At 43.0% G+C, this 20,328-nt stretch overlaps 1 protein-coding gene across 1 annotated transcript in view; it reads left to right on the top strand.

The window, feature by feature from the left end:
• SLC18A2 (solute carrier family 18 (vesicular monoamine transporter), member 2) overlaps nt 1-20,321 on the top strand; it is a 43,334-nt gene extending 23,013 nt beyond the window's left edge. Inside the window, exons 11-16 of the mRNA XM_012642456.1 lie at nt 9,066-9,144; nt 9,320-9,371; nt 10,003-10,066; nt 11,772-11,891; nt 12,025-12,158; nt 18,510-20,321. Of these exons, the coding sequence (XP_012497910.1) occupies nt 9,066-9,144; nt 9,320-9,371; nt 10,003-10,066; nt 11,772-11,891; nt 12,025-12,158; nt 18,510-18,614 (554 nt within the window). The 3' untranslated portion in view covers nt 18,615-20,321. The remainder of the gene's footprint in view (nt 1-9,065; nt 9,145-9,319; nt 9,372-10,002; nt 10,067-11,771; nt 11,892-12,024; nt 12,159-18,509) is intronic.
• The last annotated feature ends 7 nt before the right edge of the window (nt 20,322-20,328 follow it).

The raw sequence follows: 20,328 nt of genomic DNA, 5'->3' as shown, positions 1-20,328 counted from the left end.
CTCTCTAGCACATGCTGGGATTTTCCTCTCCCAGCACCTGGGCATCTTCCTGGCCTCTCTTCTGTTGCCTGTTTCCTTCTCTCCTGTGTTTGGCACTCTCGGTTGACTCCCTGGCGAGGATGGAGCACGTCCTCCAGCAGCTTCCTGGAAGAGGGTGTGCGCAGGTGAAGTTCTCCAAGATACTGCGTGTTTGCCGATGTCGTTACCCTGTCCTCACACGCTGTTGACCTAGGCCACGTGCATGATTCTTGGTTGGAAGTCGTTTTCCTTCAGAGTTTTGAGGCCACTGTTCTGTTGTCTTCTGGCATCCAGGGTGGCTGAGAGGAGGCCGGTGTTGTTCTCGTTCCTGATCCTCTGTTGGAGCCCAGGAGACCTTGTCTTCCTGTCTAGGTTGTGATCGTCCACAACGGGGATTCGCACTGGGGTCCGCTTTCCAGCACTGTGCCGGCCACCTGCTTGATCAGCCCTTTCGCCTGGGGAACCCCTTCTTTCAATTCTGGAGAGGCTTTTTATTACTTTAATTCTTACCATCATTTTCTCTTTTACTCCAGCTGCCTGGATGTTAGACCTCTACATTTTACTCCATTGATTTGTTATCCTGTTCTTCCTTTTTTCCATTGATTTGTTCCTTTTCATCTTTTAAATCATCTATTGGATTTTTTTTTTTTTTTTTTTTTGAGACAGAGTCTGGCTCCGTTGCCCGGGCTAGAGTGCCGTGGCATCAGCCTAGCTCACAGCAACCTCACACTCCTGGGCTCAAGCGATCCTCCTGCCTCAGCCTCCCGAGTAGCTGGGACTACAGGCATGCGCCACCATGCCTGGCTAATTTTTTCTCTCTATATATATTTTTAGTTGTCCAGATCATTTCTTTCTTTTTTTTTTTTTTTTTAGTAGAGATGGGGTCTCGCTTCAAGATGGGGTCTTGTTCAGGCTGGTCTCAAACTCCTGACCTTGAGCGATCCACCTGCCTCGGCCTCCCAGAGTGCTAGGATTACAGGCATGAGCCACTGCGCCCGGCCTCATCTATTGGATTTTTAAAATTGGTGCTATCGAATCTTAAATTTAAAGAGCCCTTTTGTATATACCCTGAGTGTTTCGTCTTTTTGTGATGTTAGTGAAATAACACCCTCTCACCATTGCAGCGGGAAGACTTTCATTCGATCTCTGTTTTGGCCTCTCGCGTTGCCCCTGGTTTCCATGCTGCCTGGGATCCCTGGGGTCCCCAAACCATTCTGGTTTAGTTTCTCTAGAGAAACTGTCTCCTGCCAGGGTGAGGGCTGAGTGCTGGGGGCTCCAACTGCTCTCAGAACAGCCTTTGAACCCTGTCGATGGCCTCAGCCCCCAGTCCCGCCTTCGTGGTACCTGGACCTTCAGTTCCTGAACTTCCCGGGTTATGAGGCACAAAGGGTCTCGCTGCTTCCTGCCTCTCCATGTGCGGGTGGGAGGTTCTGTTCTCTGCTGTGTCCATTACTGTTCTCTCTCCGCTTCTTCCTCTTACTGCATCTTCTCCTCTCCCATTTTGTCTGTCCTTAGGCCAGTGTTGGGGGGTGGGGAGTAACATGTGTGTCTAGACTTTTCTTTTATTCCTTTACTTACGTTTAAATGGAGTTTGGGGTGGGAGTGGGGAAAAACCTATGGATTCAGTCTGCCTTGTTTAACTGGAAGCCCATCACTATTTTAACGGTTGCACATTATTTTATTTTAAGGTCATACCCCAAATTTTCAATCCCTATTGGCGGGCATTTGAATTAGTTCCAGTTTTTGCCATTAGAGACCATCATGCGGAGTATGTTTATATGCATTCCCGTGCACGTTTGGAAATACATCTGTACGACACATTCCTACAGGTGAATGGGTGTTGTACTATTTGGTAGCTGTTGCACGAACACAGGTAATGTCAATCTTTCGGTCTTTCCCAAGAGAGTGTGTAAGAAACAGGGTCTCATTTTAATTATTTTCACAAATCCTTTGTGAGTGAAACTGAGCACCTTTTCACATGCTTTTTAGCCCTGTGTATTTCCTTTACTGTGAATTTCTTATTCACATTTTTCTGTAGAGATTTGTCCTTTTCTTACTGACTCTAAGTGTTCTTTGTGTATTAAGATACTAATCCTTTATGAGGTGTTTTGCAGCTGTTGCCCTCACTTTGCTATGTGTCTTTTGACTTTATGGACAAGATTTCTGGCCGCTCAGAACATTTAAAATGCCACCAGGCAGGTTTGGCTTGCTTCCCTTTTGTATGCCATTGTCATGTCAAGGCTAGCTCAGGCCTTTCCCATGCCAAGATTATTTTTAAAATCACCTATGCTTTGCTCTAATACATTCATGATTTATATTTTATGTTACCATCTTGGATTTATAAGGAACTTATTTTGTTAAAAGGCGTGCAGTGGGGATCTAGCTCCCTGTATGGCCAGCTGTCCTGGGACCATCTCTCCAGTACAGCGTCCGTCACTTTCTAAATGACTGTGAGTTCTCGGATCTCATGCTGGATTCTCTTTAGTCCCATTGATCCACTTTCTGTTCCTGTGTCATCCCCCCACCCCATTTAATTACTGTAGCTTTAGAGATGTCGAATATCTGGAAGGCCAGTCCCCATACACATGCCTTTTTCTTTACGAATTTATCGATGATCCTTCCTAGAGACTTCTTTCTTCTTTTCTTTTTTTAAAAAATTATTTATTTTTTGATTTAAAAAATTTTTAGAGATGAGGTCTCATTACGTTGCCCAGGCTGGTCTTGAACTCTTAGCCTCAAGCAATTCTCCCTCCTTGGCCTCCCAAAGCACCGGGATTACAGGCATGAGCCACTGCACCCGGCCCTTATTTTCATTTCATAGTTCTTTCAATTTATATACGGGTATCTTCAGATGGAGACTCTTGGTTCTGAATCAAGCCGACATTTTCAGTGTCACCAGACTTTCTTCAGGTGACCTTATTCCTCAGACATCCAGCCCTCTGGGGGCGGGGAGGGTATCTTGCCAGACGCTGCCTCCTGGTTTAGACTTTGCCCTGTTCTGCCTGTCTCGCTGTGGTTGGCCTGGCCTGGCCTGAGTACCAGTCTTTCTGGGTTCCATAATGAATTGCTGTGTTCTTTTATCAAACAGTCCTTAAAAAGCCTCACATGGCTGGGAGAGGGGGTGACATGGGGCAGGGGGACTGCTGTTGGGTTTGAGGTTTCCATTGGCAGTGATGACAATGTTTTGGTATCAGACAGTGGTGATGGTTGCACAACCTTGTGAATATACTATGTACAATGTACGCTGTGCATGGTAAAAGGGTGAATTTCATAGGTTGTGAATTGTGTCATAAAACAAAACCAAGAGCAGGCCCCAAATAACAACAGTTATCCAGTAAAGGAGGAAAGAGTCTTGGAGCTGAGCTAAGGATATTTCTTAGGCAGAAAATTTAGCTCTGAACTTCCTGGCAGTTGAGACAGAACAGGACACCCAGAGACCTTCAGAGCTCCTGATGGAGGCGCACTCTGCAGGAGGGTGCACTTTTTTCTGATGGTGAGTTAGCAAACGGTAGTTTTGGGAAAGGTGAGAAGACATTCTCCAGTCTTATCGCTGCCACCTGCTGCTGGCGGGTGGCAAGCTGTTTCTGGCTTTTCTTTCCCTCTGATCCTTGCAGAATCCTGGGTCTCCAGAGGTTTTCCAGAGCCGTCTCTGCCCAGGTGGGGCGTGCCCTGCGAGGCCAGCCTCTGCGTTGGCTCTGCACGCTCTTATCCTCATTGAATGTGTCCTGGGCACGTGCGGGGCACTTAAGCTGTTTTCTCTCATCTCCAGACAAAGCCTAGAGGCTTTCTTTATAAAGTCTTTAATGGCAGCCAGAAGCCCTGGGCCATGTGGGCCTGATAGCAGAGTGCAGGCTGCCTGGATGTCATTGGATCATCTGGCGGCTTATCACCCGCTTATCACCAGATGTTCACCCGACCAGCTCGCTGTGTTGCCACCACCGAGGTTCTTCCTTCTGAATGCCTTGGACATAGCCATGTCTGTCTTTAGGAGTGTCAGATTTCTGTACCTGTTTCCTCTGTTAGCTCCAGTGTGAGGGAAACATCCGACCTTATGTAGGTCTCTGCGGCTTTCAGCCCACGGCTCCTGGAGCCCCTTGGCACCGTGGGTGATGGGGTATGGATGACCTAGCTCCGAGGGGTGGGCAGCTGCTTCTGAAGCCCAGCCTCAGCTCAGGAGTCCTCTGTGAGCTCGCCACAGTCTAGGGTGAAAAGGGAAGCTGTTCTGCCTTTATGTGGCCCGCAGCATTTCTGCAGAAAGATCTTAATGTTTGAAGTCAGAGCAAAACAATTTTATTAGCTGCAGGGGTGACACATGATTGCTCATGTTGAATGCTGTGTATTTAGCCATAATTTTTAGGGGAGGGAAGGACAGCAGCCGAACCACATTCCAGATGACTCCTTTGCAAGCCTGCCCCCCAAACTCCCCATGTACCACTGTGGGGGAAGCCCTGGGTTTTGTTGGTGGAGAAGGAATCATGTCATGGTGTGCTCTCTGTATCTACGCTCTGGGTTAGAAGGCGCTCCCGGACACCACAAGGCTTTGGGACTCAGAGCTCAAGGTGAGGCTTGTGAACCCCACAAAGGAAGCATAAGCCCCGGGGAACAGGTCCCAGCCAAGGATGGAGCCAAACTCTCTCTTCTGTTCTTCCAGCCTATTTTTCTATAAAGAAGGGGGGTGGTGCAGTGTGGGATGGAGGGAAGGACACACTGGCCTTGGATCAGGTCCTGTGCCAGCCTGGCTGGGTCCCAAAGGACAGGATGGGTTGCCAACATTCTGTGGGTCTGGGATGTAAGGATCTCAGTCTCCTAAGCTCCCTTAGGACAGGGCACACTGGGTCCGTTGCCCTATTCTGGTTCTAGGCTGAGCTTTTGATGTCCAGGCCGAGGACTCATTTCCATAGTGACCTATGGGGCTGAATGGCCAGCGTCGGCTCCCCCTGGGTCTCCCCTTTATAGGCTGGCCTAAAGCCACAGTTGAAGCCAGGCTTTGCATAGAGCACTAGGGTGGGTAGATGATCTCCCTTTGGTTAACCTTCTCGCATAAGCAGGGCTAAGTCTGGAGGCCTGTGTGGCCCAGGACACTGTTTGCAGGCTGGGCCCAGATGACGCTTTTCTCACTGCATTGGGAAAAGCTCTAGAAAGAATTCTTGTTGAGTGCTTGGTCAGGGGTGGGGAACATTTTCATGCTGGAAGGCATTAATTTAGCTGTAATCAAATAAGGCCACGTTCAAGAAACTTCAATTAGATCTACTTAAAAATGTATATTATTTTGTAAAAATCTAACTACTGTGTACTTAATTTCCCAAAATGAAAACTGGTAATTTTAAAGTTAATTAACCCTTTAATGACTTTGTTGTATCTACTTTTTGTCGGAAAGCATTTGAATATTTGGTTGAAGTATGGAGGTCTGTAGTTTCAGTTGATACTATACGTGGGTATCAGTCATTTATGACCTTAAGGGTGTCTTGATTTAAGTTAGGTAGGAGAATGTAGATTCATAGCAATAAATGATTGAAAAGCAAGAAAGCATTTTTTGGGCATATTGCTGAAGGCATGGGTATTCTGCATTTTTTCATATTTCAGTTGGATCTTTCTTAGCATCAAACAATGACTTTAAAATGTCATCTACTGAGAGCTCAATCTATTCCATCTGTAGTTCTTTAGGTGCCTTGGTGATGTCAACTAGGTGAAGCTGAAATGCTAATTTGAGTGTGATGTCATGATTCTCAAAGTCAGTGAACCTTTCATTGTATTCTGCAATTAATAGGTCTACAACAGCTGTGTATTCTTCCAACAATTCACATATATCATCCTGCTCATCGGTGACATTGGGTAACTGGAGAAAATGTTCATCTGAAATTTCCTTTTGAAGAAGTGTTTTGAAAAAAGATTTTTCAAAATGCTTGAATTTTTTGCCACACATCACATATAGACTTAGTATTACTTTGCAAAGAAATATTCAAGTTATTTTGATTTGACATATTATCCACACAGAATTGCTGCATTCCTCTAGAAATCTTCTTTTGATAATTCACATTGCTGATTTTCTTCTTCATAAAATTTAACTATGTGTTCTCACAGACATAAAATTTTGGCTAACACCTATCCATGCAATAGCCAACGTACTTTAGAATGATACAGCAAATCCACACTGAATGTGTCATCATTCAACTTTAGCATGTTATGAAACTGACCATGCCATGTTGCATTTGCGTGAATATAGTTACTGATACTTGTTGCAAAGTGTCACGTAAAATAGTAGCTTTAGCACAGAAATTTTGCCGATGCAAGATACAGTGAAAAGAAATGAGAGCATCTGGATCTGTTAATACTTTTTTTTTAATCTGTGTAATAAACCTTTCATGTTTTCCTGTCATGGAATGTGCACCATCTGTACATACACTCACTAAATTTACCAAATTCAATCCAACTTCATGACATTTATCTTGAAACTTGTCGAAGATATCTGTTCCCTGTGTTCTGTTTGCAAGAGTGCCCAAAGTGAGTAACTCTTCATAGGAAAGAAAATCTTCTGTTATGACCTGAATGAAGTATAAAACCTGGGCCAAGTTGGTAGCATCAATTGATTCATCCAGAGTGATCGAATAATATGTATTTTCCTTTTGAAGTATGGCATGAAGGTTGAAGACTAATTAATGCTGCTAATCAGTTATGGTTCCCCTTGAAAGAGGCAGTCGTTTGTGCTTTAAGATGTAATTTGAGTCTAAGCATCCTACAACTTTGACAATATATTCTTTCACAATTTCTGTTACTGAATGGCTTCCCTTTTTCCCCCAAGTATATAAGCTACTTTATAAGTTGCTTCAGTGCCATTATTTCCAGGTCTTATTGCTGCTTGAAAGAATTGTCTTTGCTTTTGCTTTTCATCTTTTAATTTCTGCAATACAACCTTTCACGCCTCTCCCTCTGATTTAAAATATTGTCCTTGTGAGTGTTGTAATGCTGATGAGCATTGAACTTCTTTAATGTTGATATTGCAGTATCACAAAGCGAGCAAATCATCTTATCTTTAGCAGAAACAGGATAATATTGCAATTCCCAATCCTCATTAAAAAATCTGTTTTCTTCCTTAGCATTCTCTTGGTCTTCTTTGACATGATGGGCTGTTAAGCAGACAGAATTAGAAAATGCTGTTGAGCTGTGCAATTATTCACAAATTCCACTTCAGACAGAAAAACAGTGCACTGTTGTCAGAAGCCGATAACAGACTGGCGTACTCGACCCCTATGAACTCTCGCCAACCAGCCTTGTCGGGGTAGTGATGCCAGTCTGGCCGGGGAAGTTAGAAACTAAGTCATGGGTGTAGCAGCCATCAATCTAGCCCGTATGGCTTACTAATGTTCTAATTGTGCCGGTCAGTCTAGGAGGATTATTTCATTGAACCTTATTTTATTCTTTGGTATTTCAAATATGTTCATTTTAAAAATAAAAATATAAAAGATGAACAAAATATATTCATAAAAATAAAAAGATTTGTTCTGTATAATTTGGATTCAGTCAAAAGGCCGCACTTAAGGACCTAGAAGGCCACATGTGGCTTTAAGGCTACCGACCCCCTCACCCCCGCTGGCTTAGGTGATACAAATTTGGGAGGGCCATGTTGTCACTGTCTTTGCTGCAGGCTAACGCTGTGCTGGGCACATGCTGGCAGTAAATGTTTGCTCATTTAGATTACACTGAGCAATCACTTGGCCACCACATATTGCTAATGTGATGGACATGATTCCCTGGAGCATGAAATGGGATTGTTCTCTACTGTTATTTCCTGAGTCCTCAAGTCTGGAATGATTTGGTTTTCGATTTGGCTCACGGAACCCATCCTTCTGAAGTGCCTACTGTGTTGCAAGGCTCAGCCTATTTCCCAGTTTGATGGCTTATGTCAGTGCTTTATCCTTAAACGGACAAGAGGACAAGATCACACTTGCTCGCTGTGTACTGGTGAGCCACCTCCACAAAAATTGTCCAGGCCTGTGCATTTGGAACGTGGCTGTCACTTGCTGATCATATAACATCTATGTGCGTAGCTAACTTTTGCAGTCACGTGATTGAGAGCAGAGTGACTTTTACCACTTGGGGGCAGGGAATCAAATCTGGCATATCTGATGGCAAGAAAAAAATACTAAAATTATTAAGAGTTTGAAAAGCAGTCTCTCACAAAGAGATCGTCCTATTGTCCTAATAATGGATGGGGACCAGACCCCTGGCAGCCAGGCCTGGTCTGACTTGGCTAGGCCTCTCTGCTCAGTGCAGAGGGCATGTTCAAGGCCACTGCTGCCATCACCAGCGGGAAATCGCCCTGGACTGATCAGAACCCAGGGGGATGCAAGCTCCTTCTCCTGGGAGAGCATTAAACCTTGGACGTGAACATGTCAGTTGTATACAACTTGGCCACAAACAATGACCAGGTAGACGTATTTTTTTGGCATGGAAAGATGTCTGTAAAGCTAATTGAAATAATAGGATGTAGAACAATAGTATAATCCCACCTTTTGTTTTCTGAAAAACAAAGACAAAATCCTGTGTGTGTAAATAAACTTACAGAGGAAAATAACTGGGGTGATTATCTGAGTGATGGGGTTTGGGATAATTTTAACTTTTTTTTTTTTGCTTATCTCAGTGTTCCCTAATTCTTTCAATGACAGTGTCTTGCTTCTGCCTCATGGAGTGGGGTGGGGGGACGCACACTCAGGTGCCCCCCTGCTTCCCAGCACGTGTAAGGCTGCGGTTGCTGGGCTCCCGCAGTCAGGAGCCACCAGCAGAGAGAGATGGAGGCAAGATGAAGCGGTTGATAGAGAAACGATTTTCATTTCTGGAGTGTCTTAGCATCTCAGCAGCTTTGTGTGCCAGCTAAGCCATGCGGGGTCCGGATTGGATCCGCCAGGCACCGGATATTAGCTGTTTGGGTGTGGGCCCCAGGGCTTCATTTCATCTGCTCTAATCAACATTGTGGTGTCTGCAGTTTATTAGTTTTCCTAACCTGTGGCTGCTATCAGCACTGATAAGGTCTTCTTTTCATAAATTTACAGGCGTTGCTTTCTTGCCCGCTAGTATCTCTTATCTCATTGGAACCAATATTTTTGGGATACTTGCACACAAAATGGGGAGGTAAGATTATATGAAAACAACATTCATTCTGTTATACTTAGAGTAATGTAGTTCTTTTAAAAAGTTCTCAGTGTTTCTGCCTTAGATGTTATAAGCTGCTATTTTGATATCCATTGAAAATTTGGATGGGGGGGATCAAATGATCATTTATTGATGGTATATTCTTTTTTGCTAGGTGGCTTTGTGCTCTTCTAGGAATGATAATTGTTGGAATCAGCATATTATGTGTGAGTAAGAGATGGCATTTGACAAATGGGAATAATCTGTGAATAAAACTTTTGCTTTAGGCAAGAATCACCAAGAAACATTTTATAGCAGTTGGATTTGTTGACATTTTATTACATCTTTCATTTTATTCTAATTTTTTTTATCATCTTAAAAATTTTTGGACAAGACTTTCCAGGTGGTATGTTTTCACTTTATGTTGGAAGTTATTTCAAATGTTTTGTTGTGTAGTTTGCTTTTAACTTTTTCTTCCTCATCATCTTAAACATTATAATGTCTTAAACACTTCAGAGCAACTGAAACAATAGGAAGATGGTTTTCTAGATTAAAACATCTTCTACCAATGGCCAGTATCGACCCCAAATGAGGCCTCCTTGTCCTTGTCAAAACTTGAGTGTGGACTATGCTGATCTTTCACATATTTTTGATGGTAGTCAGAAAACCTGTGTTAAGCTGTGACTTTGAAAGATTGGGAGGGTTCGGTTCTTCCCAAACCCCCCCGCCCCTTCCTATTCCCTTCCTTCAGAAGGGAACAGGCATACCAGGCCTAGAGAAAACATTTTTCAGACTTTCCAAGAAGATTTAGAGTTGGGTCTCTTATTATTTTTGCATAACATTTATTTCTTCTTACAGATTCCTTTTGCAAAAAACATTTATGGGCTCATAGCTCCGAACTTTGGAGTTGGTTTTGCAATTGGTAAGTCACCCGAGCCATGTGCCTGAAAGCTGTATTCCCACTAGGAAGGGTTTCCTCTTACTCCAGTAGACTATAGGTGGTATTCAGCCTAAATTTCCAGAAGCTTGAAAGGAGGCTGCAGGCAGCGTAGCTCAATTACAGCCTATAGATCATCCACCCGAAGATACCTGCTTCCACGTACTAGTCATTTATTTCCTGAAAACTAGTATTTCTTAAAGGCTGATATTTACAGAAGCAAATGGATACTCCATTGCTGTGCTTGGGCAAATGAGGGAATCCCCTACTCAGAGCGCGTTTGTTTGGACTCATTTATGAACATACCTGCTCATACGAGGCTGGGATCAGACTGCACATATATTTGCTGTAAGGTTTGCTACAGACAAACATAAAAAATACGGACTGATGTACTGATGACCATCTGTGCTGCAGGAATTTTCACAGGCAAAGGAGATGGGTCTTTGTAATGTTAGGAACAATTACTAATAGGAAAAATCTTAATATGTTGGACAAATAGTATACTTTTCTCATTTATAATATACCAATTGATCATGATAAAAATAAGTGCTAAATCTATCACAGGATAAAGGCAGGAATTTAATCTCTGAGTGGACCAGTAGAAAGAATAAACAGCTTTTTCTGACCCCAGGCTGGGGTGAGTTTCCCCTAGGACATAAATGTCCTCTCACAGACCCTTCACAGCATCACCACAGTGAAAAATTATAATTCATTTTCAACTCTTTGCTTAACGTCCAACTCTTATTCGTTTGTTTTGTTCACCCGTGTCCCCAGCCCCTTGCACATGTTAGGCAATCGGCGGGTACTACTTGAATGAAGTCTCCCGAATCTGCCTGCTGCCGTTGCAGGTGGAGGTGAGGGAACTAACATTTGAGTCCCCCGCTGTGTGTTCCCAGACACTGGCTCATTGTAGCCCGTCATTGGGAGACTGATGTTCAGAGAGGTTGGGCATGACCATGCTCACGCAGCCAGGGATTGGAACCCAGGGACTGCAGCCCTGAACACACACACTCTTTCTTTATGCTACCTGTCCCCCGCTGTTCAAGAGACCAGAGATTTTGTTTGTTTTTTATATATAGCTAACTTCTTTCAGTTTTAGTTTCCTGAGTAGGGCCAGATGATCTCTCAGACTCCTTTGAGTTCTGGTACCTTCCGATCCTCCCTGGCAACTCTCCGCCTTGGTAACTGTCATAGTCGATGTGTGAGGCCCAGGTGTGGATGGGAGGAGGCTGGGGAGGCATGGTGTGCCAAGTGGCAAGGGCCACGTGGACTAGAAAATAGTGAATCGGGAACGCACCGACGGGATGCAGGCTAGGGCTCTGCACAGCCAGGGACCTGCAAGTCTGACGGATCTGAAGAGTGGCGAGATGAGTGGCCAGAGGACTAGGTGCCCTCACCCCGAAGATGGGCTGTTCAGACAGTGGAGGACAAGATGGGGCAGGGCAGAGGACAGGCTAACGGTGGCCCAGCAGGGACTTGGAGCGCAGTGCCGGGTTCCAGCCCCAGCCTCGGCAGCTCCTACTGTCTGTCCTCAGCAAAGGTGCTGTCGCGAGTCTGCACGGAGACTTGCAGGTGGCGATGACAAGAGGGGAAGAGCCAGAAGGTAGTGAGTGTAAGATGCAGTCCCTGCCCTTCAGCCCACATTTGGTTTATGGCCTTTTCTGTGCACTGTGTCCCTGCTTGTCCTCAGGAATGGTGGACTCGTCCATGATGCCCATTATGGGCTACCTCGTGGACCTGCGGCATGTGTCCGTCTATGGCAGCGTGTACGCCATCGCGGACGTGGCATTCTGTATGGGATACGCTATAGGTAAGGACACTGGCTTTTCCCAACAGCCTTTTACTTCAGTGCGGGACAGATACTGCCTGCTAAAAATTATTTCAGTCTTTCTGTGTACAAGACGTTGGGAAGGACCTTTATCTAATTCTTTGTTTCCTGAAAGGTCCTTCTGCTGGTGGTGCTATCGCAAAGGCAATTGGATTTCCATGGCTCATGACAATTATTGGGATAATTGATATTCTTTTTGCTCCTCTCTGCTTTTTTCTTCGAAGTCCACCTGCCAAAGAAGAAAAAATGGTAAGAAAAATTTAAGATGCATTGAAACATTTCTTGATTATTTTACCATGGTCTTCTGGATGGTTTCCTCATGGTCTAATTCTAAAATATTACTTCTCCTTTTGGGCAGAAGCCTCCAAACATAAAAAGTGAGAGTTCCTTTTTAGTTCATGCCATCTAGGGCAGTTACTGTTTTTATTTTTTTACTACTTTTACAGTTATTTCTTTTAAGCATTATGTTTATGAACTTGACAAATGAAGTTATTTTTGTGCATAGATTAGCATCAGTACAGCTCTTTTGTCAACCAAATATAAACCTGGGGTAGTTCATTTGATTTTTCTATGGTTTTTGAAAATCTTGGATATAATGTTTCTGCTTCCTATACTCCCCATTTGGTGCTGTTTGCTTTTCTCCTAACCCTTACAGCATTCGGTAATAGTTGGTGTCTTGGTCCTTACTGTATGTAGGATTCTGGAGATGATTTTAGGGTTTTTTATGGAAAACCACTGTATATGCACCTTGGGGCACACGTGAGCACATAGAACTGTTTAATTTATAATTTTATAACCAGAATTACAGCCACAGGCAAGATATAAAGTGTCCCTCTTTTAACAAGTTTAAATTTATTGATTCTAAATTTGAATTTTAAAATGCGTGAGTCATTGTAGCCTTACTAAGGTGTTTTCCTTACTGAGCAAGGGGGAACTCAGTGTTTCTGATCATCGTTCATATCTGGTAGTGGTATTGCTGTTTTTGTAAATATCAAAGGCTGGTAAATACTCATCCAGCTGAAAGGAGAATTAAGAATGAATGAGATGAACAAGGGGAAATAGTATTGTGTGTGTGCGTGAATAGATGTGAGGTTTGTTTGTGATGTTCTCTTGGAAGTACATCAGAAGTTCTGACAGTTGAACTGAATGGGTCTTAATGCTTTTGGCATTTCCTGGACTGTCCTTTGATGGTTTTCACTAAGAGTGGGTTTAAAGACAAACCCTAAACCTAGGTTATGTGCAGCCTGTATTTATCTTGGGCATTTTTACATTCATTAATTTATTCAACATATTTAAAAAATATATCAAGCCCTGGACACTGGCTTTGTCCACCTGCCCCCCCCTCCCCATTTCATATAGGATTCAACTAGATAATTTTGAGTAACTCATGACCCGTCTGACTCCCAGAAGAGGAGTGGAAGGTGCCGTGGGAATCCTGGGAGAGAAGCTGTGTCCCCTCCTTCCTCCTTTCCTCTTGCTTAGATGCATCTCTGGCTTGGTACAGCCATAGCATTTTCTCGTACCTCTCTTAGGGGACTTCCTGTTCCAGCCTGGTTGTGTAATTTCCAGATCCATCTTTGTTTGGCTGACCCTAGCACAGTACCTTGCCCAAATGGGGGTCAGAAAATTCTCAGCACAACAACTGAAAACTGTCATTCTGTTGCCACCATATCAATTCGATCAAGACTGAATGAAGGTTACTCTCAACCCTTTTTGACCAAAAACATATATGTAATCACCTACAAATGCTTCTGTCACCCTAGAGACTATTTAAGACTCTTGGGAGATAGTGAAGGGAGCCACACTGGCTCTACCGTGCAGAGACTGCGAGTCTCGGTTCCTCCTCTGTTGCGTGGAGAAATGATAGCATCCACCTCACAGGGTTATCGTGAAGGTTAAATGAAAGAATCCCAACAGGGTGCTTGGCCCTGTGTCTAGCTCGATAAATGTGTTGTTATTTCCAATACCACCCCACTCTTGCATCTTGCATCTTGCTTTTAGCTAACTCTCTGGCTTGCTGCGTCAGCCCAGCAGTACCTGAATCTCCTCCCTTGCTTCCCTCTGTGATGTGAGAACTTCCCTTTGCTATACAGATATACAGACCCCAGGCCTGCCGACTGGATTTCCCTTGCCAAGGCGGCAGACATTAGTGGCTGTTGTGTTGTCTGTTAGTGGACGGCAGCACGGTGGCTTATCTGAGGCCTGGGAGGACGTGAATGGGGTCAGAGGATGAGCAGAGGGTGTGCTGGCCTAGCCAGCCGCTGCTGCGCTCCGCAGAGTGACTGGCAGAAGGTGGGCCTCAGTGCCTCTTTCCCCACTGGAACCAGAGCTTCAGTTCATTTAAAAAAAAAAAAAATGCTGAAGGAAGTAGAAGAGACAATCCTGAAAGGCAAAGCAAGAATTAGTTTTCCAGAAAGCCACTTTCACTGTAAAATGTCACAATCCTTAATAAGCGCCTAGCAAGATAAATCATTAAAAACAAGGGAAATGTGCATCTCCCTGCCCATAATTGATGCCCGTAATTGAAGGCATCACGTCAGATGGCACTTGACTGGCATAATGGTAACATTTGAGGTGTCAGCCAACAGCTGCTGCTACTCATTGTGCACGCAGAGCAGGGAGAAAGCAGAGGAAGCCGATAGCACCTAATGACAAGGGGGCATTCGGGCAGGACATGCCATGGAGGAGGAAGAATCGATCACTGTGCACTTGAGAAAACCCAGTACCGACAAGTGCCTGCGTCCAGGATTACAGTTACCAAATGCAGGGGGCTGTGAGAGCCAGAAGGCATACGACCCTCAGCAGACAATTCTTTCATCAGACAGCATCCTGATAACAAGGTGTCTGGACTTCAGATGTTTTATATTGAAAGATCTAATGTTGTTTTCATGGATCACAAAGTCATAGAACCATGAACCAGTTTGAGAGCACTGTGTTTTCCTTCCATTTGGTTTACTGGGTTTCTGTTTTTTATAATCGGTGTGATCAGTATAGGTAGAGAAACAGTTTGTTACTCAAGTTGCTCTGCAAGTGTAAGAAATATCAACACTGCTGTTTGAGAAAAATGTGTTTGTTGTAAGACAATTACATGGTAGCCCTTAAACTCTCAAAATACCCAGTTGAGAATAGCTGTGTTCTGGCATGGATTTTTTTTTTTTTCGAGGTTGAATTATTTTTAAATATAGGGTATTTCTTTTTACTCTTTAAGTTTCTGATTATTGCCTTGGCAGGAAACTAGGTGGTTTGATTGATCGCAGCTTGATTTTACTGGATGGCTCTGATAGTTGTCCCATAAAGCCCTTCCAGCAACAACTCCATTTTCTGGATGCCGTGGCTTAGCAAGGAGGGGGAGCCTGAGGCTAATGAGACCAAATATGCTCCGCATAGTAGTATAATCCATTTACAGAAATTTTTCCCTTTGCAGGGCATTTACATCGTGGCTGTAAAGCCATCACTGTTTTTTTTCTAGTTATGGTAAAAAGGCCTGATACCCATCAAAGTCTCGAAGACCAGAGCTCTTACCTTTCTAAATGCTTTCATTTTCTCACTGTCCCAGCTTTGTGTCTGTATTGCCTTTACATTTCATTTGGTCCAACAAGTTTCATGAACTAGGCATTTGGCAGGGGCGAGGGCTCACTTCTCAGTAAGTGGGCTTTTGCTCTGAATTCAAATGCCAATCCCCTTGTTTGGATTTTCTCCTGAGTGGAGAGTTGAACCACACCCTCCTCCCCACAGCCACAGCGGCACGTGGAGAGCTGGTCTAATTTACCTGCCTGCTCCCCAGGCCTCCCTGGACTTGTTCCTTACGCACTGGACTTACCACTTGATGCTATTCAGGCCTCTTTTCCTGGCTGTTGTTTTAAGAGACGCGGTCTTGCTCTGTCGCCCAGGCTGGTGTGCAGTGGCAGAATCACAGCTCACTGCAACTTTTAACTATCTACTGGGTTCAAGTGACCTTCCTGCCTCAGCCTCTTCAGTAGTGAGGATCACAGGTGTGCACCACACCTGGATAATTTTTAAATTTTTTGTAGAGATGTGGTCTTGCCATGTTGCCCAGGCTGATCCCGAACTTCTAGCCTCAAGTGTTTCTCCTGCCTCAGCCTCCCAAAGTACCGGGATTACAGATGTGAGCCACCTTGCCCGGCCCATCACGCTTATTTAATCGTGTATAATGTTTTTTAAAAAAAGTATAGCTATTGCACAATAAACCTTTGAAGAGAAATTCAGAAGCCAGTAAGCTAGGTTTTAAAAGCTATAAAACAACATTTTGAGGAAGAAAACTTCTTTATCTGAAAACAGATAGGCTGTGGACAAATATGGTTTGGGTAAATTGACAAATTCCAATCATTTGAGTCTGTGCGATGCCAAGTAACGAGTCTGACTGAACTTCTTTCCCTGCAATGCAGTGTTTTGTTGAGTTCATATTACATGCCCTGTCCCAGGTCTTGGTGGTCCTCGGATTAACAAATACATATATTCAGGTCTATTGTGGATAAACCAGGAGATGGCAGGTAATTGTGAATAAGGATGGCCATTCTTTTTAAAGTGACCTCACTGTCTATGGGCCAAGTAAGGGTTGAGGCCCCAGGCCTGGCATTCTTTCCAGCTGCTGTCTCACTGTGCTTCCTCACCAGATCTGTGTGGTGGCCAGGCTGGCTTACTTTGTGTCCTGCTTGGTAAATAACCTGTGTTTTGCTCATTGTCACCTCCCTTGCTGTACAAATCCATCTTTTGAGGTTCACCTCAATGCCCACCTCTCCCGTATTGCTTTCCCTGGGCACCTAACTCACAGTGAGTCCTCCACCTGGGACCCTGGAGTACCTGTCCTTACCCACGCAGGAAGGTAACTACTTTGCTGGGATAGTAACTTAACGGCACTGACACAACACCTAGCAGTTTCCCTGTAAGCTGTTGTCAGCTGAATGACTGCGCTGTAGTCTCAGATAATGCCATGTAACCTCGACAGTGTTTCCTGAAGCTTGTTGATGTCACTGTCATGTGAGGGTAGGGACCTGCAATTTCATTTTTCACCCCTCCACACCCCACAGTGATCCTTGGGCACATTTCCTTGAGAATCACTCATCTGGGGAGATGAGACATTTAGTTATTGGAAGGGTTAAACCTTTGTGTAATGTAAGTAGAATGGTCCTGGTATAAAAAGTCTGTTGCCTCAATTATTTTTAGAAATTGAGCTCTTTATATAGACATGTCAGTTCACTTGGCAAGCAGCAGCATGAGAAAGTTAAATTTGAAGCTGACAGGTTGAGCTGGCAGCCTAACTCAGAGGGTCAAGGAGGTCCTTATCTGCACATGTCACACAGGCCGATCATTTGAGAATGTCTTGGGAAATGATAAATGAGTTAAGCGCTGAGTGGAGTCTTATCAAATCTGTGGGATGGCTAACAGACACCAAGATGGGTTGTAACAGGCTGACATCAGATACATTTTAATCCGTTTAGATTTGCAAACTGCACAAAAAGATACTGGGGGAGTAGTTCATGTGAAGGAGAAAAACTCTGCAAAATCTACTTGGTGAGAATTCATTTTAGTTGACATCCCACTGCCGTCCTCTGCACTCTTCCAACTACCATGGGGTGCTGCAACAGTGGGCTTTGCCCTGAGGCTCCTGCCTGCCCCATTCTAGCTGTACATCCCTTGGTCAGATTCTTTAACTGCCCTGTGTCTGTTTTTTCAACCTGGCACACAGGGTTATTGTGAAGTTGAGGTAATATAAGATGCTTAGCATGGTCCTGGCATGATAAACGTCAGCTGTGTAATCATACTACTTGCGTGGTTCTGTCCACTTTCAGGAGTAATTGACTACAAGTGCTTATTGAAGGTATGGTTTGAAAGCAAAGCATCACTATTTTTTGGTCGCATTGTTTTTTGTTTAATTTTTAGTAGCAGTAAAAGGCATGAGAATTTCATGTTCATCAGAAGAGGAATATATTTTTTAAAAAAATCATACATGTGACATAGAGGATGCCAGCCAGGATTTGGGGAGATATGGTCTGGAAATCACATTTATGAAAAGATAAAAGCCCTAGGATGTTTAGCCTACGGAAAAAACCCCTAAGGGGCTATGTCTGTGAAGATACCAGAACCAGATCCATGAGTGGAAACAATGGAGATGGGTTTCAGTATAGCCTTAGGTAAGTTTCTAACAGGAAACCTTCCCTCATTAGGGAGAGAGCACGTCCTTGTCCTTATAAAATGTCATAGCACAACGAAGCCTGCGAACAGAAGTTGTACTGGGTGACCTCCAGGATACCCCCACCCCAATTCCAAGATATAACTCTTTTTAAACCTAACCCGCCTCTCCCTTCATAGCGTATAAGTTCCCAGAATTGACTCATGGCCTCTGACAAGTATAACAAAAATGCCAGAGACTGCTTCTGCCATCTCCTATTGCCTCGGATTTTCAGAGTGCAGAACTCCAGGGCTTCTAGGCCAGATACCTGGTGATTGCTCTAAATGATTGGTTAATATAAGTAAATAATACATAGCTTCCAAACTAGTAATCTTTAAAAACAGTAGCTTTAAACTGTCCTATCTTTATGAAACGAGAAGTTAATATGCTTGCACTTTGCTCTCTTTTAGGCTATTCTCATGGATCACAACTGCCCTATTAAAACGAAAATGTACACTCAGAATAATATCCAGTCATATCCGATAGGTGATGATGAAGAATCTGAAAGTGACTGAGATCCTCAACAGTCATCAAAGTATTTAATTGTATAAAACAGTGTTTCCAGTGAAACGACTCATCCAGAACTGTCTTAGTCATATCATCCATCCCTGGTGAAAGAGGAAAACAACCAAAGGTTATTATTTCTTTTCCATGATTATGATTGATTGCCAACAGCCTTATAAAGAAAAAGAAGCTTTTCTAGGGGTTTGTATAAATAGTGTTAAAACTTTATTTTATGTATTTGATTTTATTAAATATTACACAATATATTTTGACGAAATAGGTATAGTGTAAATCTATAAATATTTGAATCCAAATCAAATATAATTTTTTAACTTACATTCATGAACACTTGGGCAAAAATCTTATATTTTTTCTGAATATTGGTAATGAGTGTTTAAAATTAAAGCACACATTATCTCTGAGACTCTTCCAACAAAGAGAAACTAGAAGGAAGTCTGAAAAACAGAATCAAGTAAGACAGCATATATTATATAGACACTGAATGAGTGTTATTTAACTTGTAGTTACTATCAATATCAATATATTTATGAGTTAAAGGCTAGTTATCTCATGTGCAGGGGACAAGAACTTGAGTCAGTCATCTTTTGGATTTATCCATAAATCTTAAATGGCATCAGTTTTTCACATAATCACCTACCTGGAAAGAGATGGTTGTAAATTATGTTTACATGTCATGTGGTTGGCAGCAAACATTAAAGCCAACAAGGGAAAAATAATCAATGTTCTGAAAGCAGAGAAAAGCACCCAGATGTATAGTTTTGAACTAGCAGCTTTCCCTTTAAGATATATACTTGATTCTTACTGGATGAAAGAAAATTGAGGGTATATGTAACATTGTTAAGGTTGTTTAAACCATGATCACCGCCTAGTTCAAGTTTTAGAAAAAGAAACTTAATAGGCTAGTGGCTGCTGAATTTAGAAAATCAGACTATACTATCAGACTATACCTGTTTGCAGGCCATCCAAGTGTTTTCTAGGGATCTATTAATTTTAGGTTCTAAAATTATTTTCTAGACTTCCTGAAAGTTGTTCACATCAATGTGAAAACAAATTTTTAATGAAGATGGGAGGAATGAAATTATCTTCAATCATGTATTAGGAAAATGGGTAAAAAAAAAAAAATAGGGTGGTCAGGACTCATCCCCTTTCACAGGCAGAAAAGAAAAACCAAACATCTAAAAATGTTGTGTTAACTGTATTATCTAGTGTACAGTGTAGTGTAGTTTTTCTAAGCGTGACAAAATATTGATGTGCCTTTTCAGTGCAGCAGCAAATACTGTTAGTGAACATGGTCAGTTTTTGTTTTGTATGAGATATGACTGGAGTGTGAAGATGTCTCAAATAATACTTGTTAATTCTGCAGTTCTATAATCATAAACAAAAGTTAAGGTCAGTTTTGTTAAGCTAAAACTGTGTGTTAACTTGGACAGCAAGGAGCAAAGAATTTTAGAACAAAGACTCCTCACCTTAGGACCATTGCTTATTCTCCAGGAAGTGGCTAATACTTTTTTTGCTTCATGAAGCTTATGTGTGTGGCTTCCATGATTTGAAGTCTGGTTTCCAAGTGCAGCGTGTTTGAAACAAACAAGCTTCCTATTCACTTATTTGCAATGAGCAACTTACACAAGTCTGCTACTTTGGAAGATGGCTCTGGAGGAACTCTTATGTGGCCAAAACAAAAAGGCAAGACAGTTTCTACTTCTT

Source organism: Propithecus coquereli, unplaced genomic scaffold (assembly GCF_000956105.1).
Source record: "Propithecus coquereli isolate 6110/MARCELLA unplaced genomic scaffold, Pcoq_1.0 Scaffold179, whole genome shotgun sequence".
Classification (NCBI taxonomy): domain Eukaryota; kingdom Metazoa; phylum Chordata; class Mammalia; order Primates; family Indriidae; genus Propithecus; species Propithecus coquereli.
This window is presented reverse-complemented; position numbering and strand designations above follow the sequence as displayed.